This window comes from Loxodonta africana, chromosome 11 (genome assembly GCF_030014295.1).
Source record: "Loxodonta africana isolate mLoxAfr1 chromosome 11, mLoxAfr1.hap2, whole genome shotgun sequence".
NCBI classification, from domain to species: Eukaryota; Metazoa; Chordata; class Mammalia; order Proboscidea; family Elephantidae; genus Loxodonta; species Loxodonta africana.
In genome coordinates this window covers 100,557,656-100,579,610 of record NC_087352.1, presented here as the reverse complement: position 1 = coordinate 100,579,610, position 21,955 = coordinate 100,557,656, and the positions used below count along the sequence as shown (strand labels likewise).

The following is a 21,955-nucleotide window of genomic DNA, read 5'->3' as shown; positions in this document are numbered from 1 at the left end:
GTCTCTTCTGATGTCAATTTTGGTCTTTTCAATGACCTTTTTCTTTCTTCATGTGTGATATCCTTGATGTCATTCCACAACTTGTCTGGTCTTTGGTTGTTAGCGTTCAATGTCTCAAATCTATCCCTGAGATAGTCTCTAAATTCAGGTGGGATATACTCAAGGTGTTATTTTGGCTCCCATGGATTTGCTCTAATTTCCTTCAGCTTCAGCTTAAACTTACATATAAGCAATTGATCGTCTGTTTTGCAGCTGGCCCCTGGCCTCATTCTGACTAATGATATTGACCTTCTCCATCGTATTTCAACTGGTGAGGTCCATGTGTATAGTCACTGTTTATGTTGTTGAAAAAATGTATTTAAGTCCTTGATCTTGCAAAATTCTATCATGCAATCTCCAGTGTCAGTTTCTATCATCAAGGCCATATTTTCCAACTACTAATCATTCTTTGTTTAAAACTTGTGCATTCAAATCACCAGTAATTATCAATGCATCTTGATTACATGTATGATCAACTTCAGACTGCAGAAATTGGTAAAAATCTTCAATTTCTTCATCTTTAATAGTGGTATTAGTGGTGATAGGTAAATTTGAATAACAGTGGTATTAACTTGTTGTCTTTATAGGCATATGAAAAGCATCTTATCACTGACAGCGTTGTACTTCAGCATAGATCTTGAAATGTTCTTTTTGATGATGAAGGTAGTGCCACTTCTCTTAACTTTGTCATTCCCAGCATAGTGGACCTGTCTGATTCAAAATGGCCAATACCTGTCCACTTCAGCTCACTAATGCCTAGGATATCGATGTTTATGGGTTCCATTTCATTTTTGATGACTTCCAATTTTCCTAGATTCATACTTCATACATTCTATGTTCCAATTATTAGTGAATGTTTGCAGCTATTTCTCCTCTTTTTGAGTTTTGCCACATCAGCAAACGAAGGTCTCAAAAGCTTGACTCCATCTACATCACTAAGGTCAACTCCATTTTGAAGAGGCAGCTCTTCCCCAGTCGTATTTTGAGTGCCTTCCCACCTGAGGGACTCATTTTTGGGTACTATATCAGACAATGCTCCGCTGCTATTCATAAGGTTTTCACTGGCTAATTCTTTTCAGAAGTAGACCACCAGGTCCCTCTTCCTATGCTGTCTTAGTCTGGAGGCTCTGCTGAAACCTGCCCACCATGGGTGATACTGCTGGTATTTGAAATACTGGTGGCATAGCTTCCAGTATCACAACATACAAGCCATCATAATATGACAAACTGACAGACAAGCAGTCACCCTATGTATGCCTACAATAGAATCTACAAATGGTAAGTGTATATCTCAGTTAGTGTTTATAAATGTGCACACCATGTGACTAGCACCCAGATCAAGATATAGACCACTATCAGTCTCCAGGTCCTCTCCCATACTCCTTCTGAGCCAACACCATCAGTACCATCAACACCACCAAAGGTAACCTCTGTTCTCATTGCTAGCATTATAAATTTCTTTTGCCTGTTTTTGGACTTTGTTTAAATGGAATCATACAGTAAAATCTCTTGAGTTTGGCTTCTTTTACTCAATATTATCTATGTGAGAATCATCTATGTTGTGCTATCAGTTGTTTATTCTTTTACTTTGCTAAGCAGAATTCCATTGAATGATTATTCTACTATACAACTAACTTATCCAACAGCTAATGATGATTTGAGTGGCTTCCAGTTTCTAGGCATTATGAGTAAAGCTGTTACAAATACGTCTTGTGGTACATACATGTACTCCTGTCAGTCATACACTTGGGAGCAGAGAGCTCAGTCAGGGTATGTGTGCATTTAGCTTTAGCAGATTCCATCAAATAGTTCTAAAGTACTTCCTACCAAGAGTATGTGGGAGTTCCAGTTACTCCACATCCTCATCAATACTTGGTATTATCATTTACTTGTTTGTTTGTTTTTTAATCTTCAGCCATTCTGGTGACTATGCAGTAGTATCCAACCCTGGATTTAATGCGAATTTTCCTGAAAAATAATGATCTTGAGTACCTTTCCTACACTTATTCACTCTTTAGATATCCTTTTTAAAATAAGTGCCTGTCAAGTCTTTTGCACATTTAAAAGACTTGGGTTGTCTTTTTCCTATTGACTCGCAGTTCACAGACATTCTGGCTATGAGTCCTTTGTCAGGTATGTTGTTGTTGTTAGGTGCCGTCCAGTCAGTTCCAACTCATAGCAACCCCATGTAGCATAGAACGAAACACTGCCCAGTTCTGCACCATCCTCACAATTGTTGTTATGCTCGAGCCCACTATTGTAGCCACTGTGTCAATCCATCTCATTGAGGGCCTTTCTCATTTCCGCTGACTCTCTACTTTACCAAGCTTGATGTCCTTCTCTAGGGACTCATCCTTCCTGACAACAAGTCCAAAGTATGTAAGACGCAGTCTCACCATCCTTGCTTCTAAGGAGCATGCTGGTTATACTTCTTCCAAAACAGATTTGTTTGTTCTTTTGGCAGTGCACGGTATATTCAGTATTCTTCGTCAACACCACAATTCAAAGGCATCAATTCTTCTTCAGTCTTTCTTATTTCGTTGTCCAGCTTTCACATGTACATGATGCAATTGAAAATACCATGGCTTGGGTCAGGAACACCTTAGTCTTCAAGGTGACATCTTTGCTTTTCAGCACTTTAAAAAGATCCTTTCCAGCAGATTTGCCCAATGCAATGCATCTTTTGATTTCTTGACTGCTGCTTCCATGGCTGTTGATTGTGGATCCACGTAAAATGAAATCCTTGACAACTTCAATCTTCTCTCCATTTATCATGATGTGGCTTATTGGTCCAGTTGTGAGGACTTTTATTTTCTTTATGTTGAGGCATAATCCATACTGAGGGCTGTGGTCTTTGACCTTCATCAGTAAGTGCTTCAAGTCCTCTTCACTTTCAGCATGCAAAGTTGTGTCATCTGCATAACACAGGCTGTTAATGAGTCTTCCTCCAATCCTGATGCCCTGTTCTTCTTCATAGAGTCCAGCTACTCGGATTATTTGCTCAGCATACAGATTGAATAGGTGTAGTGAAAGGATACAATCCTGACGCATACCTTTCCTGACTTTAAACCACCCAGTAGCTTTAACTATTGTGCCATCAGGGCCCCTTATTTTCATCAAGAGTTGCAAAATGGTGATATATTAATTGTATCATTTCTTCTGGTTTTATTAGATGGAAGACATGCATAAAGAAAATAATTTCTCATCAACTATTTGCTTAACCTTAGTATATGTAACTCAAGGAGCCTCTGTCTCGGGGGAAGAAATGTTCAGCCCACAGCCATTAGGTGGTGCTGCGCTGTGCTAAATGTGATGTTCTTACCTCAGAGGAAGCGCAGGGATTCAAAGCATCACAGACTACTAGAGGATACCAATTTAAACTAACATTGCTTCTCACAGCTAAGAAAAATCTTAGCTTTACAATTTATAAATTTAAACAAAAATAAATATTCTGACCAGGCCTGGGTCGCAAGCCCACCTTTAGTGCCAAGAGAAAGCAGGAGGTTCAGGAACCACAAGGACATTAAAGTAGGGGAGAAGGGGTCTCTAAAGAAAAGTCAAGTTTTTCTCACCAGGAGAAAGCAATGCTGGACAGGCAGGAGGGGAAAGAGTAGCTGTCACCTCAGCCCACTATAGTTGAAAGACAGCTCCATGTCTTCTATATTAACTGGATCAGTGACACAATCATCTTGGTTCTAGGGTCATAGCCATCTCTTGGACTGCAAGGCGCGGCAACTGAACATGGCCTTGGAAAGACCTGATGTTTGTGTGCCCCTTCACCAAGCCTGTCCTGGGGCTTTGACTTCCTCTACTAGGATTTGGACCTTAGGTTGAAGCACGGGCCCTTGCTAGAATGCTAATAATCCCGGGAAGAAAGACACATTACAAGCTGGCAATTTCAGACGTGGACGGGCATCTGCAAACTATTTTTTCAGCATGTCAAAAAACCCCAGCAGATATAATACAAACTCTGAAATGCCCATTTTCTCTGCTGCGAGTGTGTCAATGCAGTGTGGTGGCCCTCATTTTATTTCTGATCGGAGGCTACATGTAGACTTGGATAAATAAAAATGGGGGTGTGAACTGTTACTACATTCTTTTTGGCATTTTCTCAGTAGAGATATCTGTAAGGAACTGAGGACATGAGAGGGAAGGGGAAACTAATCAGGGGAAGGGGTAACAAAGCAGCTTTTTAGAGGACAAAGGGTTGGGACCTCTGGTTGACAAGTGTGAATAGGTTTATAAGATCTTTCTAGGGGAATAAGGTTTCCTGCAGGATGTGACACGGTCACCCTTCAATCTGGGTGACAGGCAGGAAAGAGAGAAGAGCAGGCAGGATTCTGGGCAGCCAGGGAGGCCTCCTGGGCCCTAGGAGCTGGGTAGGGATGGCACTGCCTGAGACACATGCAGCCAAAGGAGAGAAAGCCATGCCCTTAGCCAAAGGGTTGGTCTGCCCACAGTAAAACTTTATTTCCCCTTCAAATTGGGAGCAATCTTACTGTGTCCTGCTAATGACCCTCTAATAACAGCGACATATGCTTATGCTTATGTTTCCACAGATTCTCTACACATCTTCCCTGACTGCCCGGGCTTTTTAATTGCCTGTGCCATGCAGCCCTTCCAGCTGGTTGATTAGCTACATATCATTGCCAATGAGCAAATGCAGGTGAAAGTGCCGTGACAAGTGTGACAGTCTACGTTCAGTGGTTCTCAGCCTCGGCGTACACTGAAATAACCTGGGAGTTAAAAACATACTGATGTCTCGGCCCCACTCCCAGAGACTGTGACTGAATTGGTTTGGGTGTGGCCTGGGAATGGGTTTTTTGTTTTGTTTTGTGTTTTAAAGCTCCTCAGACGACCCTAACGTGTAGCCAAGGCTGAGAATCACCACTCTGAAGGGGCTGTTCTCCAGTTTCAGCATATCAGAATCACCTGGAGGGCTGGTTAAACCCAGCTCTCAGGGACCCACTCCCAGAGTCCCCCGCTCTGGGGTGGAGCCCGAGAACTTATGTTCCTAACAAGGCTGCAGGTGATACTAACATTGCTGAGCTGGAGACCACACTTTGGGGACCACGGCTCGGACCAAATCCTCCCACGTTCCCAGACAAAAGTCTCTCTTAAAAACCACAACGTAAATAAGAGTAAGTTCCTTTGAAACCTCTGACGTGATTCCTAATAGACTTACTAGGTTATGTGCTGGTGAACCAGCCGGGGTAGGGGCTGTCTTGTAGTATTTGCTGATTTCTGTGGTATAAACGGAAACCCTGGTGGTGTAGTGGTTAAGAGCTACTATGGCTGCTAACCAAAAGGGGCAGGCAGTTTGAATCCACCAGGCACTCCATGGAAACCACGTGGGGGCAGCTCTACTCTGTCTTACAGGGTCGCTATGGGTTGGAATCGACTGGACAGCAACAGGTTTGGTTTTTCGGTTTTGGTGGTGTAAATACTCTCCCGATGGATGATTTCCAGCTACCACCAGTCTAACAACCAGCTGGCAAAATTCCTGACAGTCTAAGAGTTGGCTCTCAGAAGCTGGTGGGAACCCACTGAAGCCACCCAAATTCGTTCTGGGTCCCAACCACAGGGTCAGTGCTTATTCCAATGGCTGAGATACACCATGCAGATGTTTTCTGCAGAGCAAAGTAAACCCTCTGCGAGTGGACTGATCCTAGTAAACACATGATATCCTTTCATCCAGGATGACTTGTTTCTTCTCCATTCATAGTGAAATAAAAGAGTGAGCAGGAGGTCCGAGTGGCCCCTTGGCGCTGCATCACCTCAGCACTTACAGGCAGTGCACCACCGTGCGGCCTTCCCCACCATTGTACTCCTCCTGCCACTTGTCCACCTGACGGATGAGCTTCAGGAAGGAGCGCTTGGACACCGGAGTGTCCCTGTACATCGGCCAACCCAGAAACTGGAACTGTTGCACCATTCGATAGCCATCCTGGGGCTGCAGAGAGTCAGGCAACAAACAAGGAGCACAAAGAAAAAGGCATTATTTTACTTTATCGAATTCCAGTGAGCTGATTCCCCTTATTTGATCTTCTCGTCAAAGCAGGACGTTACTAAAGGAGAGTGCTGCCTACAAATAATGAAGCCAGCGTCTACTGGCCTAAGACTTATGATTTTAATCTCAATCTGTTATAAACAACCAGATGCTTTACATGACAGGCCAGACAAATGCGAGTGAAGCAGAACGCTTACAACTTTGCAAAAGCCGAGGGAAAAGTAACATAAGCATCGTCAGCTGGACCACATTGTGCGTTAGGTGGGGAAATGGCTTTGCTTTAATTACAGGGAAGTCAGAGATAAAGAATATAACCTGAGATGTTTGCAAGCTCGGTGTGATATAGATTACATTGTGTTTACTAGGAACATAACATGGTTTTGCTTATTGGTTTGAATCTTGCTAATATATCAATATATTACAATACACTTATCTTGTGTAGACAAGCAACACAACCGTTCTATTGTAACCTCAGCTAAGCCCCTGGACTCACTTCTCCATGGCCTCGGCAGCATCTCGCCCAGCCCCTTCCACTCTTCTCACCCCACTTTGTTCTCTTGGCTCTTCCTCCTCCCTTGCTGGGCTCTCTCTCTGCCTCCGCCTCTTTTCTCTGACCTCTTACTGATGGGTGTCCCAGGCTCAGTCCTCAGTCTCTTTATCTTCTCTCTATTCCCTCCCTTGATGATTCCATTCAGTCTCATGGCTTTAAATGCCACCCATATTCCAAGAAGTCATAGGTTTGTATCTCTCGGCCAGGCTGCTCTCCTGAATTCACCCTCGAACATTTGGCTGCTGACCTGCTATTTCCACTGTCATGTCTCACAGTCACCTCAAGCCTGATATGTCAATATTGAAGTCCCAATCCTCTCCCTGTGCCCCTGTACCCCAATCCTGCCAGGGCCACAGCTTTCACAACTCAGGGCCTGTTGAGCTGTCTTCTGAATTGTCCGGACACAATACCAAGGGTCACCCTTGACTCTGGCCTTTGGTTTGGCCTTCACACATATTAGCATCTCCCTGCTTCTTACTAGCCCACCTGCTGGTACTCTGCATGACCGTGGCAGCCTCCTGGATTGTTTCTTACCCTGTGCTGTTTATCTGCACAAAGGCCAGAGTGTTCTTTGTAAACGTAGCTCACGGCATGCAATTCTTGTATGCACAACCCTGTAATGGTTCTTCAGTTGCTCCTGACCATGGTCCACGTAGCCCTCCCTGACCTCTGCTCCCCAGCCCTCCACCATGAGTTGCTCCCACCTGTGCCCCCACCACATAGTGCTCCGCGACCTCACCAGGCCAGGGCCTGCCTTTGGGCCTTTGTACCGGCTGTCACGTCTGCCAGAGAGTCCCAACCACCCTACTGCCTCACTTCCTTCAGGTCTTGGCTCAAAAAGCACGAACTGTTTAAAAAAGAAACCACCTCCCCCTCCTGCTCAAGGCCGTAGCACTCTCTACTCCCCTTTATTTGTCTATATCATTTATCACCTTCTAACACGCTGCATAATTTATTAGATCTATTATTTATTGTCTGTCTTCTCCCATGAGAATGTAAGCGCAAGGTCAGGGAGCCTTGTTTTGTTCACAGATGTATTCCAAACTCTGAGAACAGTGCTGTGCAGAGAGTGGGCACTTTAAGTATTTGAGGAATGAGAAAATAATAACAGCAGAGTAATAAGCGACACTGGCCACGATCCTTACTCGGGCAGCATTGTAAATGCGGAATATCCTGCTGATGATGTCCTCCTCCAAATCAGCAGAGACGAACTCCACCTGGATGGGGCCGTGTCTGTGGACGCCATTTTCTGGCCAGTACTGGGGACACAACTGAATTCAAGACACACAAACACAGAAACGCAAGGTTAAGAATAACTTTACTCCTATTCGTTTGAATACGGTCAGTATAAACATTCAGTAATTCTTAGTGCTTCATTGATTCACTTCATTATCCTTTCTTTCCTTCTAGCAAGTGTAATTCAGATCTTTATCGCTCGCTGATTTCCCTACTCTAGCTGTCCTTACAGTAATTTTTCATTTGTTTTTTCAGAAAACATTCTGCTTTCCAATGAGGTCACGTGGCTATCGTTCAACACATCCTTTGTATGATCTCTTATGTGTGCTAAAAGGAACTCTCATCAGGCCCTGGAGAGATGCCACTGGCTACCATTACAAGAGTTAAGATACTTAAGATGGCACATGTACCTTTTCACTTTAAAATTTCCATCCTCCGCTGTCTGGGCTTGCATCACTGTTTATAATCAGTTTTGAGAATATGGCTATTTTGTACCATGTTTCAGAACTGATAACAGTGTGGGGTTGCATTTTCATGTTCTGGCCCAAACTCTTCCAGTTCAGATATAGGAAGATACAGTAAAGGGTTTTCTGTTTTACCTGGAGGTGGTTTTAACTAAAAACACAATTTCCTAGGGTCTCAAACCCCAGGCACTGGTGACACTGGGTAACAGAACTTTTGCACAACTTTGTGTGGTATGAGTGATGCTGGGCCTGGTGGCTTATGAGAGAGGTGTTTCCATTTATACAAAATACCACACTGACGACAAAAACAGTAAACTTGGAGAAAGGCAGGGGAGAACTGCAGTGGGGATCTCTTCTCCTTAACACCTTTCCCAAAAACAATACCCCCAAAACCCTAACAGACATTGAAAGTTCGAAATTTAACTTCTGTTGGAACTTGATATTCCGCTGGCATTTTCTGATTTACCTGAGGGACAAATGGCTTGTGGTGAAGCAAGGAGGTAAGTACTTGATTATTTATTTTATAACCTATTGGGCCCAGAGCAGACATGACATATCACCTCATTTTAAGCAAAATGATGAGTGACATTCATTTTCAGATGAATTTTACTTTCCGAAGGATCTAAAATCTCATTGTCAAAGGTTGCAAAGGTTGATTTCTGTCCAAAGTTGCAAGACGTTTCTCTCAATTATGAAGAAGGTAAAGTTTCTGACTTTGTGATTAAGACTGAAAGTAGGATAACCAAGGGAGCTTTTTATGTTATCTGAGTCTATAATATTTTATAAATTACATTAAAAAAAAAATAATACTTCCATGAAAATTTCTTCTTCACCAGCACTTCCTGGTGAGGAGTTATAAAGCTGCCTTGTCAAACTATAGCATGCTGATGTTTATTATCTTTCTGATACCTGTCGTGTCCCCACTGTTAAATTAACCAGCATTACATGGGGGAGCTGAGATGGTAACAGAAGCCATAACAGGCACATCTGAACTGTTCTGCCTGCTTTCCTATTGACTGGGTTAGTTTTGCTTTCTGCTTCTTCCTCAGTTCAAGCTTCTGATTAAGAAGCTTGTCACTTACACTAGAAATACGAACGGCCAGGGCCAGGCTTGGCTCCTGGCACTCAGCCTTTCCTACCCTTTGCCCAAGTAAACCGGGTAGAAAATGGCTTAAATGGTGCATAACACATCCATGAGCCTGACCTATAAGTACTAAAAAAAGTTGAGTGCTACTCTTGTATGATTGTAAGGCCTTTACACTCAAATGCTCAGTGCAGTATTCTCTAAGAGACTGAATCCCAGGGGCCTGTTTCCTCTCACTGTGGAAATCAGATCCATCTGGTAAACAGAACTATATCCCTTCGTCTTGTCTACGAGTCAGCCAAAGGCTGGTTTGAATCCAGATAGCTTGGGTTTAGAATGCAGCTTTAGAATCCAAACATTGCTGTTCAAAAACAACACACTAAAATCATTAAAGTCTTGTTCATGAGTATGAACAAAAACCTTTATATCACTCTATTTCGGGATTCACATTAGGAAAGAAACAGGACAATTCTAAATAGGGATCACGTCCTTTATCCCATAACTGTCTGGTACTAAAGAATGTTGAACCAGTGAAACTTAGCTCATGGCATTTTAGGTTAGAAAACCAGGCTTCTTGGCTCCACTTTGAGTTGTGTCTTTGGGTGGATCTTTTAAGCTCCCTGAGCCGAGGCATCTGTATGTGTTTATAAATGTCTGCAATCTATCCTTGTGAGAGGATCAGTGGGACGAGTCCTACATATTTAAGCTTAAGCAAAAGGACTAGATGAGAACAAGAAGTAGCATTATTATTTCATTAACTAGCTTTCAGAATAGAGTCTAAACGATATAACATTGTGTCTCAAACACAATTAAAAACATTAGAGAATTGGGTTTAATGTCCATGCCATTTATTGACAGGTTGATGGCCACAAAGCAGATGTTAGGAAGGACAAATCTTGTCCAGTTGGAAGCTGAAATAATTCAGACTCCTTTTTTTAAAAAAGAATTTCTCTGTATTAAAAAGTAAATTAACGTGATTCCAGAACAAGCTCAAATTTTCAACAACACCCTCTGTACCGGTGGTTACATCTGTTACCTTAACTGGAAAGCTTTCAATGTAACGATAAATCAGCTCCTAAAGGACCACTGCACTAACGTTCACCTGACAACTCCCTCTAGGAAAACATTTCCAACCCCAGGACTAAGACTGAGTTATCACTGTGCAATTCTTTCTCTTCATGACTAAGAAGAGATATGCAAAAAACTGTCATTCTGAGATTCTCTTAACTTCAAGCCCTAGTTTTTTTTTTAAATAATTTTTATTGTGCTTTAAGTGAAAGTTTACAAATCAAGTCAGTCTCTCACACAAAAACCCATATACACCTTGCTACACACTGCCAATTACTCTCCCCCTAATGAGACAGCCCGCTCTCTCCCTCCACTGTCTTTTTTTGTGTCCATTTTGCCAGCTTCTAACCCCTCCACCCTCTCATCTCCCCTCCAGGCACAAGATGCCAACAGTTTCAAGTGTCCACCTGATCCAAGAAGCTCACTCCTCACCAGCATCCCTCTCCAACCCATTGTCCAGTCCAATCCATGTCTGAAGAGTTGGCTTCAGAAATGGTTCCTGTTCTGGGCCAACAGAAGGCCTGGGGGCCATGACCACCAGGATCCTTCTAGTCTCAGTCAGACCATTAACTCTGGTCTTATGAGAATTTGGGGTCTGCATCCCACTGCTCTCCTGCTCCCTCAGGGGTTCTCTGTTGTGTTCCCTGTCAGGGCAGTCATCGGTTGTTGTCAGGCACCATCTAGTTCTTCTGGTCTCAGGCTGATGTAGTCTCTGGTTCATGTGGCCCTTTCTGTCTCTTGGGCTCCTAATCACCTTGTGTCCTTGGTGTTCTTCATTCTCCTTTGATCCAGGTGGGTTGAGACCAATTGATGCATCTTAGATGGCTGCTTGCTAGCGTTTAAGTCCCCAGACGCCACTCTCCAAAGTGGGATGCAGAATGTTTTCTTAATAGCTTTTATTATGCCAATTGACTTAGATGTCCCCTGAAACCATGGTCTCCAGACCCCTGCCCCTGCTACGCTGGCCTTCAAAGCATTCATATTATTCAGGAAACTTCTTTGCTTTTGGTTTAGTCCAATTGTGCTGACCTCCCCTGTATTGTGTGCTGTCTTTCCCTTCACCTAAAGTAGTTCTTATCTACTATCTAATTAGTTAATGCCCCTCTCCCACCCTCCCTCCCTCCCCTCTCTCGTAACTACGAAAAAATGTTTTCTTCTCAGTTTAAACTATTTCTCAAGTTCTTATAATAGTGGTCTTATACAATATTTGTCCTTTTGCAGCTGACTAATTTCACTCAGCACAATGCCTTCCAGGTTCCTCCATGTTATGAAATGTTTCACAGATTCCTCACTGTTCTTTATCGATGCGTAATATTCCATTGTGTGAATATACCATAATTTATTTATCCATTCATCCATTGATGGGCACCTTGGTTGCTTCCATCTTTTTGCCATTGTAAACAGTGCTGCCATAAACATGGGTGGGCATAATCTGTTCGTGTAAAGGCTCTTACTTCTCTAGGATATATTCCAAGGAGTGCGATTGCTGGATCGTATGGTAGTTCTATTTCTAGCTTTTAAAGGAAGTGCCAAATCCATTTCCAAAGTGGTTGTACCATTTGACATTCCCACCAGCAGTGTAGAAGTGTTCCAGTCTCTCCACAGCCTCTCCAACATTTATTGTTTTGTGTTTTTTGGATTAATGCCAGCCTTGTTGGAGTGAGATGAAATCTCATTGTAGTTTTGATCTGCATTTCTCTAATGGCTAAAGATCATGAACATTTCCTCATATATTTGTTAGCTACCTGAATGTCTTCTTTAGTGAAGTGTCTATTTATATCTTTTGCCCATTTTTTAAATTGGGTTATTTGTGTTTTTACAGTTGAGTTTTTGCAGTATCATGTAGGTTTTAGAGATCAGGTGCTGATCAGAAATGTCATAGCTAAAAACTTTTTCCAGTCCATAGGTAGTCTTTTTACTCTTTTGGTGAAGTCTTTGGATGAGCGTAGGTGCTTGATTTTTAGGAGCTCCCAGTTATCTAGTTTTTTTCTACGTTCTTTATAATGTTTTGTATACTGTTTATGCCATGTATTAGGGCTCCTAATTTGTCCCTATTTTTTCTTCCATGATCTTTATCATTTTAGATTTTATATTTAGGTCTTTGATCCATTTTGAGTTAGTTTTTGTGCATGGAGTGAGGTATGGGTCTTGTTTCATTTTTTTGCAGATGGATATCCAGTTATGCCAGCACCATTTGTTAAAAAGACTGTCTTTTCCGCATTTAACTCTTTTGGGGCCTTTGTCAAATACCCACTGCTCATATGTGGATGGATTTATGTCTGGATTCTCAATTCTGTTCCATTGGTCCTTGTATCTGTTGTTGTACTAGAACCAGGCTGTTTTGACTACTGTGGCGGTATAATAGGTTCTAAAATCAGGTAAAGTAAGGCTTCCCACTTTGTTCTTCGTTTTCAGTAATGCCTTATTTATCCAGGGCCTCTTTCCCTTCCATGTGAAGTTGGTGATTTGTTTCTCCATCTCATTAAAGAATGTCCTTGGGATTTGGATCGGAATTGCATTAGATGTATAGATCGCTTTTGGTAGAACAGACATTTTCATAATGTTAAGTCTTCCTATCCACGAGAAAGGTATGTAATTCCACTTATGTAAGTCTCTTTTGGTTTCTTGCAGAAGTGTACTGTAGTTTTCTTGGTATAAGTCTTTTATATCTCTGGTAAGATTTATTCCTAAGTATCTTATCTTCTTGGGGGCTGCTGTAAATGGCATTGATTTGGTGATTTCCTCTTGGATGTTCTTTTTGTTGGTGTAGAGGAATCCAGCTGATTTTTTTTATGTTTATCTTGTATCCCGATACTCTGCTGAACTCTTCTATTAGTTTCAGTAGTTTTCTGGAGGATTCCTTAGGGTTTTCTGGGTATAAGATCATGTCATCTGCAAACAGAGATACTTTTACTTCTCCCTTGCCAATCTAAACCAAAAATCAAACCCAGTGCCATCGAGTCGATTCCGACTCATAGCGACACTCCAATCTAGGTGCCCTTTATTTCTTTATTTAGCCTAATTGCTCTGGCTCAGACTTCCAGCACAATGCTGAATAAGAGTGGTGACAAAGGGCATCCTTGTCTGGTTCCCGATCTCAGTGGGAATGTTTTCAGGCTCTCTCCATTTAGGGTGATGTTGGCTGTTGGCTTTGTATAAATGCCCTTTATTATGTTGAGGAATTTTCCTTCTATTCCTAGTTTGCTGAGATTTTTTATCATGAATGTGTGTTGATCTTTGTCAAATGCCTTTTCTGCATCAATTGATAAAACCATGTGTTTCTTGTCTTTAGTTTTATTTACGTGGTGGATTACATTAATTGTTTTCCTAATGTTGAACCATTCCTGCGTACCTGGTATGAATCCCACTTGGTCATGGTGAACTATTTGTTTTGTTATGTTGTTGAATTCTATCGACTAGAATTTTGTTGAGGGCTTTTGCATCTACATTCATGAGGGATATAGGTCTATGATTTTCTTTTCGTGTGGTGTCTTTACCTGGTTTTGGTATCAGGGATATGGTGGCTTCATAGAATGAGTTTGGTAGTGTTCCGTCCTTTTCTATGCTCTGAAATACCTGTAGTAGTAGTGGTGTTAACACTTCTCTGAAAGTTTGGTAGAACTCTGCAGTGAAGCCGTCCAGACCAGGGCTTTTTTTGTTGGGAGTTTTTTGATTACCTCTTCTATCTCTTCTTTTGTTAAGGGTCTGTTTAGTGGTTCTACCTCTGTTTGTGTTAGTTTAGGTAGGTAGTGTGTTTCTAGGAATTTATCCATTTCTTTTAGGTTTTCCAATTTGTTTGAGTATAGTTTTTCATAGTAATCTGATATGATTCTTTTGATTTCAGTTGGGTCTGTTGTAATATCGCCCATCTCATTTCTTATTCGGGTTATTTGCTTCTTCTCCTGTTTTTCTTTTGTCAGTTTGGCCAGTGGTTTATCCATTTTGTTGATTTTTTCAAAAAACCAGCTTTTGGCCTTGTTAATTCTTTCAATTGTTTTTCTGTTTTCTATTTCATTTAGTTCAGCTTTAATTTTTATTATTTGTTTTCTTCTGGTGCCTGTGAGTTTCTTTTGTTGCTCTCTTTCTATTTGTTCAAGTTGTAGGGATAATTCTTTGATTTTGGCCCTTTTTTTGGATGTGTGCATTTATTGATATAAATTGTCCTCTGAGCACTGCTTTTGCTGTGTCCCAAAGGTTCTGATAGGAGGTGTTTTCATCCTTGTTGGATTCTCTGAATTTGTTTATTCCATCCTTAATGTCTTCTATAATCCAGTCTTTTTTGAGCAGGGTATTGTTCAGTTTCCAAGTGTTTCATTTCTTTTCCCTGCTTTTCCTGTTATTGATTTCCACTTCTATGGCCTTATGGTCAGAGAAGATGCTTTGTAATATTTCAATGTTTTGGGTTCTGCTAAGGTCCAAGCCCTAGTCTTAATTCTTTTTAATACCTTTACCAAAGAGGACAAAATTAATTATTGTCCCTTAATGTCATTTGCCTCTATACCTCGTCAGCCTTCCTCCCCCGCCCATCTCTACCTGTAGGTTCCAGGTGAGCTGTGCCAGAAAGCACATAAACATTCCAGGGATGGACCAGGGGCTACATCACATGGTGGAGCCATTGCTGACAGCTCCCTAGTCTGCTCTGCTCTGCCATCAGCTCTGCTGTATTCGGCTTCCTGTTTAGTTCTGGCTTGCCCACTACCTTGTTGGTCCCCACTCCAGTCGGTGTTATCCTCCTTTTGGGCCAGCCTCGTGTCTGACTCTTGTCTTGCCCTGTAACTCCCACTGTCTATGCTTTCTTCCAACTTTCTGCTCTAAGCCCTGACTCCACCTCCTTTTTCACATCCACACTTCTCCGTTGCCATTCTCAGTCCTCGCCTTATGTCTGTGGCCTGGTTCTCGTGCCTGCCCTTCTCACACACAGACAAAGCAAACCCGGACGCCAACCTGTAGCACCAGCTCTGACTACAATAGTTAGTGGGTCTCACCTGGGCGGGATCCACATCATTTAGCATAACTACAGATGTGCAGTGATAGTCCAGGACCAGCCTCCAGAAGTCTTTGACTGTGTTTGGCAAAGGATGCTGGGTGACTATGAAAGCTGAAGGCTGTTTATAGCTCTGCAAACACAAACCAGAAAGATCCAAATATACCCAGGAAAACGTTACAGAAGGAAGCTATTCTGTACACATGGAAACTTGTGGCACAAAACACAGAACCTATTTAGCAACTGTTGAATTGTATCACCATCATCAACCCCAGAATAGACTAAATATGAACTTATCAGCAAAATAACAATAATAAGAGATTCTTAGTTTGATATCAAGGAAACTTAGTATCTCTTATGAATTTTTGATACTTCTGGTAGAAGGGTATATTACCCATATACATAATTACTTTAATGGAGAATATTTAACTTTACTTAAAAAATTAAGCACAATTAAAATAGTTCTACCTTCCCTAAAACCTGCTTGCTTGTCATCTGTATGTGTGACTGGCTAGCTACTTCTGTTGTGAAAGGATACAGTTGTTCTTTACAGCTCTGGGGAGCTTCAAACAAACTGAAGTTCACTTTTACTGGTATCACCCAGGTAGAACTAAAATTTCCACATTAGCTCTGAAAATATTCATTCACTTTTTCCATCAACTGAAGAGCAAGTGTTCATTCATTAGGGTAAACAGACTGACAGGAAGGAATGAGCTGTGTAGGTCTGCACTGATGGGCAATTTTCCCCTCACGGTAATTACCGCCAATGTTTGGAGGAGAGGGGGCTGAATAATGCTGCAAACCACATTATCCCACCTCACTGCCTCAGTGACTTAATAGCTGTCTCTTGCTCTCTGGTCAGCAGGTTAAAAATTTAAGTGTTCTTAGAGTAACTGGCACATTTCATTTATCAATCTTCTGGATGGGTTGTCTCTGAGAGACGGAGAGCCTTAGCCCTGGCAAAAAAACATATGTGCGATCTGAAATGCACTTGGCTGAAAAGATAGTTTGTATCAAAAAGAACACAAGAGTAGGTGAGTAGAATCAGAGGGCCTTATCCCACGAGAGCACAGAGCTTCCCTGTCCTGTGGACAGAGGGCTTACGTCCATTAGGGCGGCATTGATGTAGTTGCTGCTCTCCCCGTCAATGGTGATGAGGAAGGGCAGGCACCGGTCTGGGGGCAGGATGTCCATGCACCGGTTCTTCTCATGGTTCCGTGGCAAAAGCGCTATACTGCAGTCTTCCACACGAAGCGTCGGTGTCACCATGTTCAGGGTCTACACAACCAAAGACAGACATGTAGAAGAGGTGGCTGGACATCTGTCTCACATTCAGAACCTAAAAGACCCAAGTTTTCTGGAGCTAACTACAAGACAGTTCCCCCTGCCCCCCATAGACACATACATACACACTCAAACACCCCATACAGGGAGGCTCTGCCACAAACAGGTAAATTTTCATTTCTCTTTTTGCTCCCCGGATCTTGTCCACAGGCTGTGCTCATCAGACATAAGGGCCAGAGACAGGCATTAAGGGCCACTTGGATCCCTAGGATTAAGCACCATCAAGTCTGACTAGAGCTGCACATCTGGGGATTTGGAAGGTAAGAGGTCGGGGAAGAGTTTGGCCCTAGAGCCAGGTACATATGAGGAATTCAATGAAGAAATGCTGCCCAGAAAGTCTTAATGCACATTTCTATGGTTTGTACCTGTGGTTACACTGTGAACAAAGGGTTCAGGGTGTGTGGGGACACCTTTCTGTATGCTTTCAAGGGGGAAGAAATGGCCCTATTAGACCAGTGGTTCTCAACTAGGCAATCCCCCCACTCCCAGGGATGTCTGGCAATGTCTGGACACATCTTTCATTGTCGCAACTGGAGGTCAGGTGATGGTGCTATTGGTATCCAGTGGGTGGAAGCCAGGGATGCTGCTAAATGCCCTAAAACACAGGACAGCGCCCCAAACAAGGACTTATCTGGTCCCAAATGTCAATAGTGCTGAGGTTGAGAAGCCACGTGTTAGTTCAGGGGTCTAAGAGCTGACTTGGAGATCCTTTATAAGGAGCAAGCTTAGAGCCAACCTTTGGTATGACTTACCCGGAATTCTTCTTTAATTTGGCTGGAATTTGTCTGAGGGTCCAGTTTGTTCATATCATAGTATAAAGACCTAACTTGGGAAGCAGGGACAGAGGTGTCTCCACAAAGACAGGCTTCCAGGATTGCATCATGAATGAACACGTACTGCTCCTGGTGAAGCAGACAGGACTAGTTAGTGAGAGAGAAATTAAGGTGGCCAAGAGCCAGAGGAGGGAAGCCACAGCGGCAGTTGTAACCCCACACAATCCAGATAAGGGGACAGTGGTCTCTCGCAGACCATGCACTCCTGACAGAACAGAAACCTGAGAACCTGAGCACCAGAGGAGTGGGTATTCCAGTGTCAGAAATCCGGTTCCCAACACAGCACAGGTTGGCAAGTCACCTGGCTAGCCACGTGTGGCTGCACCAGCGGGCTCAAAGCAGAAGTGTTTTACGGACTGATTGAAAGCAATCAAGCACTGATAAATATCAAGCCAGCACTGTAGTACTGTAATAAATGTGGCTAGAAAAAAACTTAGCTCTGATTCCACTAATTTGGAATTCAATAGTTCAGGTGTGAAATGAGCAGAATTTTACCTCTACAATGAAAGGAAGATTTGCTAATCAAATTACTGTTGTAAAGAAGGTCCAGGGAAATTGGACACTGCTATGAAACCAAAACGTCCCGAGCATTTAGAAACACTTATTTTTTAAAAACATTAATTAACGCGGTAATTACAAAAGCCGTTACAGGCACGTCCTGGGTTATGAGTGAGATCCGTTCCCAACTGTGTCTTTAAGTAAAATTTGTAGGTATGTGGAACAGGTACACAGTGCAAGAAAATGCTCGAAGCCTTTGCAGTGATGTAAGAGCTGCACGAGCACCAAGTGAAGGCAACGGGGATGAAGAATCTGTTGTCTGAGTAGGGTGGGTTCAGTCGTTTCAGAGTGAGGGCAAACTGACATAACGTTAAAGGGCAAGTACTAGTCGTCCACAAGCTGGATGTCTGTCGCCTGGGGACTGCCTGTATGTGTTCACAGGAGAACTCAGATATTTGCTAAATAAACCTGCAGTCAGAAAATGGGTCCTTTTATTCTGAATTGGCACTGATTTTCCCTACAACTAATTAGTAAAGTTTTACCATGTTTATTATAGCTCTTTCATTACATTAGATGTAAAAAAATCTATTACTTTTTAATTTCTATAGATAACTATAACTCTTAATTCTCAAAAACAGCCACTCCAATTAAACAACACCTTAAATAAGAGGACAGAGTGAGAAAATGCTTGTGGTAATATCTGATCAACTGTAATATACATTAAAAATAAATTATTATTATTATCTTTAAAACAAAATCTTCTTATCCCAAAGAAAAGAGGCTGAGAGCAGCACTGACAGTTTCTACTCTTTTTGTTTATGTTTGTTAAAAGAAAAAAGAAATTTGGTTTCCCACTGGCTTTTGTAAACTTTAATGCACAATCTAAGAAGGGATTATTACTTATTCCTCATTCTACTTCATGAATCATTTCTTAGGTGGTAGCTGTAATGCCCACTAGAAGTGATCAAATATTAGTAAAAATGAATTTCCTAGGAACAGAACCTAACACTGTTTCTCAAAAGCTTAAATTCCTGATACACCTTGAATTCTAGTTTATGGAGTTACTAGGTGACATAGAGCACTTCTACAAGTCAGGAAATTCCCACTGCGCCAGGCCAATGAATGTGAGCTTTAGGGACAGTAGGCTACCGTTCTTGCCAGCAACCCTGGAGAAGACCAAAACGCAGAGATTACCCTACAGCCACTTGGCAGATGGCTGGCTGTTCTCAGGAGTGGCCTTAGTCTGGTTACCAGCTAGTTAAAAGATTAATAATAATATGGGAACTCTGAATGCTAACGTAGAGACTACAGCCTGGTCCCATGAATCAGATGCATAGAGCAAATTAGGCTTCTGGTTGCAGACTCTGTTACTTGGAAGACTCCTGGCCTTTCTGTTTGTTTATGAAAGGAAAAATAAAACAAAGGAAGCAAGAAAGAAGGAAACAGGAATGGCCAGGTATATAATTTTTCCTTCTTGAGAGGTTTATGGTGAGAACTGCTGCGATTTCTTTCCTTTTGGTTCTGGGAGGGGGAGGAGTAGAGACACTGGGGACCAGGGCTCCAGGGTTGGGGTGGCCTGCAGTACCTCTGTCTGCACCATGTTCACCCTCCGTGAACGCAGCTCCCTGACGCAGTTATAGATGTCTACCACCCCTTCTCTTTCCGCCATGTCCAACATGATGTCGATGACGATGAAACAGCCCGTCCGCCCGGCGCCAGCACTGAATGAAAAGAGAGGTCTGTCAGTGGAAGGGACAGGGACCACTGTGCTGCTGCTTTTTAAAAGTTTTTATTGAAGTGAATGTCACATAACACAAAATGTACCATTTAATGCCTACAACTCAGTAACATTCCGTGCGTTCCCAACGTTGTGTAACCGCCTAGTTCCAGATGTTTTCATCACCCCAAGGAGCCCCTGTGCCCATGAGCCACCAGCTTCTGTGAGAGGCCCGGGCACCCTGCTTACCTGCAGTGCACCACCAACGGGCCTGCGTTGGGCGGGCTCTTGGACTTGACCTGCCGCACGAACCCCAGCAGCCCTGTAGCGTGGTATGGGACACCGTGATCCGGCCAGCCAGTGAAGTGAAACTGTCTGATTTCCCGGATTTCATGAATGCCTCTCTGCCCATAGGAGGGGGACAAGGGAAAATAAATGATAAGCAAGAACAACTAGGGGAGTGCACAGTACCCCTAAATTGTAAGCGTAGGGCTAGAAAACTCTGCTTTGCTGGGGAAGGAGGTCATTCTTAGATTTAATACACAATCTGAAAGCTCTATTACTCAGAAAGATGTTCAGGGGTGTGAAGCCAGAGGTGACGTTTGAGTAAAATGCTACTTTACGTATGCAATTCCAGCAAGCTGATGGGGCTCTTTCATTCTTTGAAGTTCCTTTCTAAAAGGTAGAATATGGTAAAAGTTTGTGTGTCCCTTACAGCCTACAGTGTGCTGTGAGGTGAGGCACAGAGCAGGGACCTGAAGGAATTGAAGGATGTCTGTGTCCCCGGTATCAGCTACCGAAGTGCAAGACCCTTGGTTCTGGGTCTTTTTTGTTCTGGAATCTCTTTGTAGAGGGCCTTCAACAAAACAGGACAGGTTAGCCAATGAGCAAGGTACGCACAGGCTTACCTGTGCTTACTTACCAATCTCTACTCCACAGTTTCACCTGTTTTTTGTCACATCAAAGATGTGGTGAAACCCATGTGAAATTGTGCACTACAGATTAGTAAGTAAACACCAATAAGCCTGTGTATACCTTGCTTACTGGTTAACTGGCCCCTGAGGGGCACCCACAGTGGGTACTCAGAGGTGTTGGCTGTATGAATGAAAGTGGGCTACTCCCCACTGGCAACTCAGTTTGTTAGGTTTCTCTTTTATTCAGGTAAACAATGAACCCATTCATTCAATCACCAACAACTGGATGACTGCCAGGTATTGGGCACGATGGCTAGTGCTAGTCTCCAGAGTCTGAGAACACTGCCTCCCGTCTGCAAACCGGTGTCATGGTCTGGCTTGTGGGAACCAGGCAATGTATACCATGGAAACCAAGGGGTGTATCTGCTGGAATTCAATGTTAGATCAGTGAATTGGAGAGGGTCGCCTGGCCATCGAACTGAAGGGAAGGCAAAAGGAAAGATAACTTAGTGTTTTTCAGAATAATCAGGTTGATTTAAACACACTATTTTTTTTCTAGCTTTTTTTTTTTTTTTTTATGAGTATATGTATCAAGGTTGTGTTTTAAAGCAAAAGATTTCTGTGAATGTGAAAATTACTTCCAGAATCAAGGCCAGTGTAATTTTGGGATCAGATTTGACCTCCTTCCCTTTTATAAGGAGTGCTTACCAAATACCATCTTTGTGTGACGCCCTAGGTTTGGTGTTCTATATTGTAAAATTAAACACACATTAACCTTACCACATTCACCATCAGTCATTATTCACAAAAATCAATGAGAAAAGAAGAAATTCAGAATATTCATGTGCTTTGAAAGACTGGCAGAAGCAAACAATCACGGAGTTTAATATAAGACTTGTTTGCTATCAATGTGGTAATGTGTGTTAGTTTAATAGCCCACAAATGTTGAGGCTTTATTTCTCTGAGATGCTATTCTTTCACGGAGTTTAAGTATTTAGGAATTACGCAGTCAGGGAGTCACAAACGAAAATCAACACTGTCATCTGCTAACATGCTCTGTGGTCACAGGGTAGTATTACTTGGCAGGTAGAGCCCAAATTTCTTATCACTGAAACCATGGAAACATTTGGCCATTCCCAACTTTCCATCAGAAGAAATACGGTTGCCCAAGAACACCTCCAAGTGCCTAGAGAGCTCTCCCTGGCTTCTATGTA

General features: G+C 42.6%; 1 protein-coding gene across 3 annotated transcripts in view; it reads right to left on the bottom strand.

Moving 5' to 3' along the window:
• The window catches only part of PTPRM (protein tyrosine phosphatase receptor type M), a 943,724-nt gene that overhangs the window by 27,557 nt on the left and 894,212 nt on the right, over positions 1-21,955 (bottom strand). For all 3 annotated transcript variants that reach the window (XM_064294704.1, XM_064294702.1, XM_064294703.1), the window contains 7 exons: positions 20,077-20,231; positions 19,696-19,831; positions 17,532-17,681; positions 16,540-16,713; positions 15,437-15,568; positions 7,745-7,870; positions 5,829-5,992 (listed from right to left, as the gene is read on the bottom strand). In XM_064294704.1, the coding sequence (XP_064150774.1) occupies positions 5,829-5,992; positions 7,745-7,870; positions 15,437-15,568; positions 16,540-16,713; positions 17,532-17,681; positions 19,696-19,831; positions 20,077-20,231 (1,037 nt within the window). The remainder of the gene's footprint in view (positions 1-5,828; positions 5,993-7,744; positions 7,871-15,436; positions 15,569-16,539; positions 16,714-17,531; positions 17,682-19,695; positions 19,832-20,076; positions 20,232-21,955) is intronic.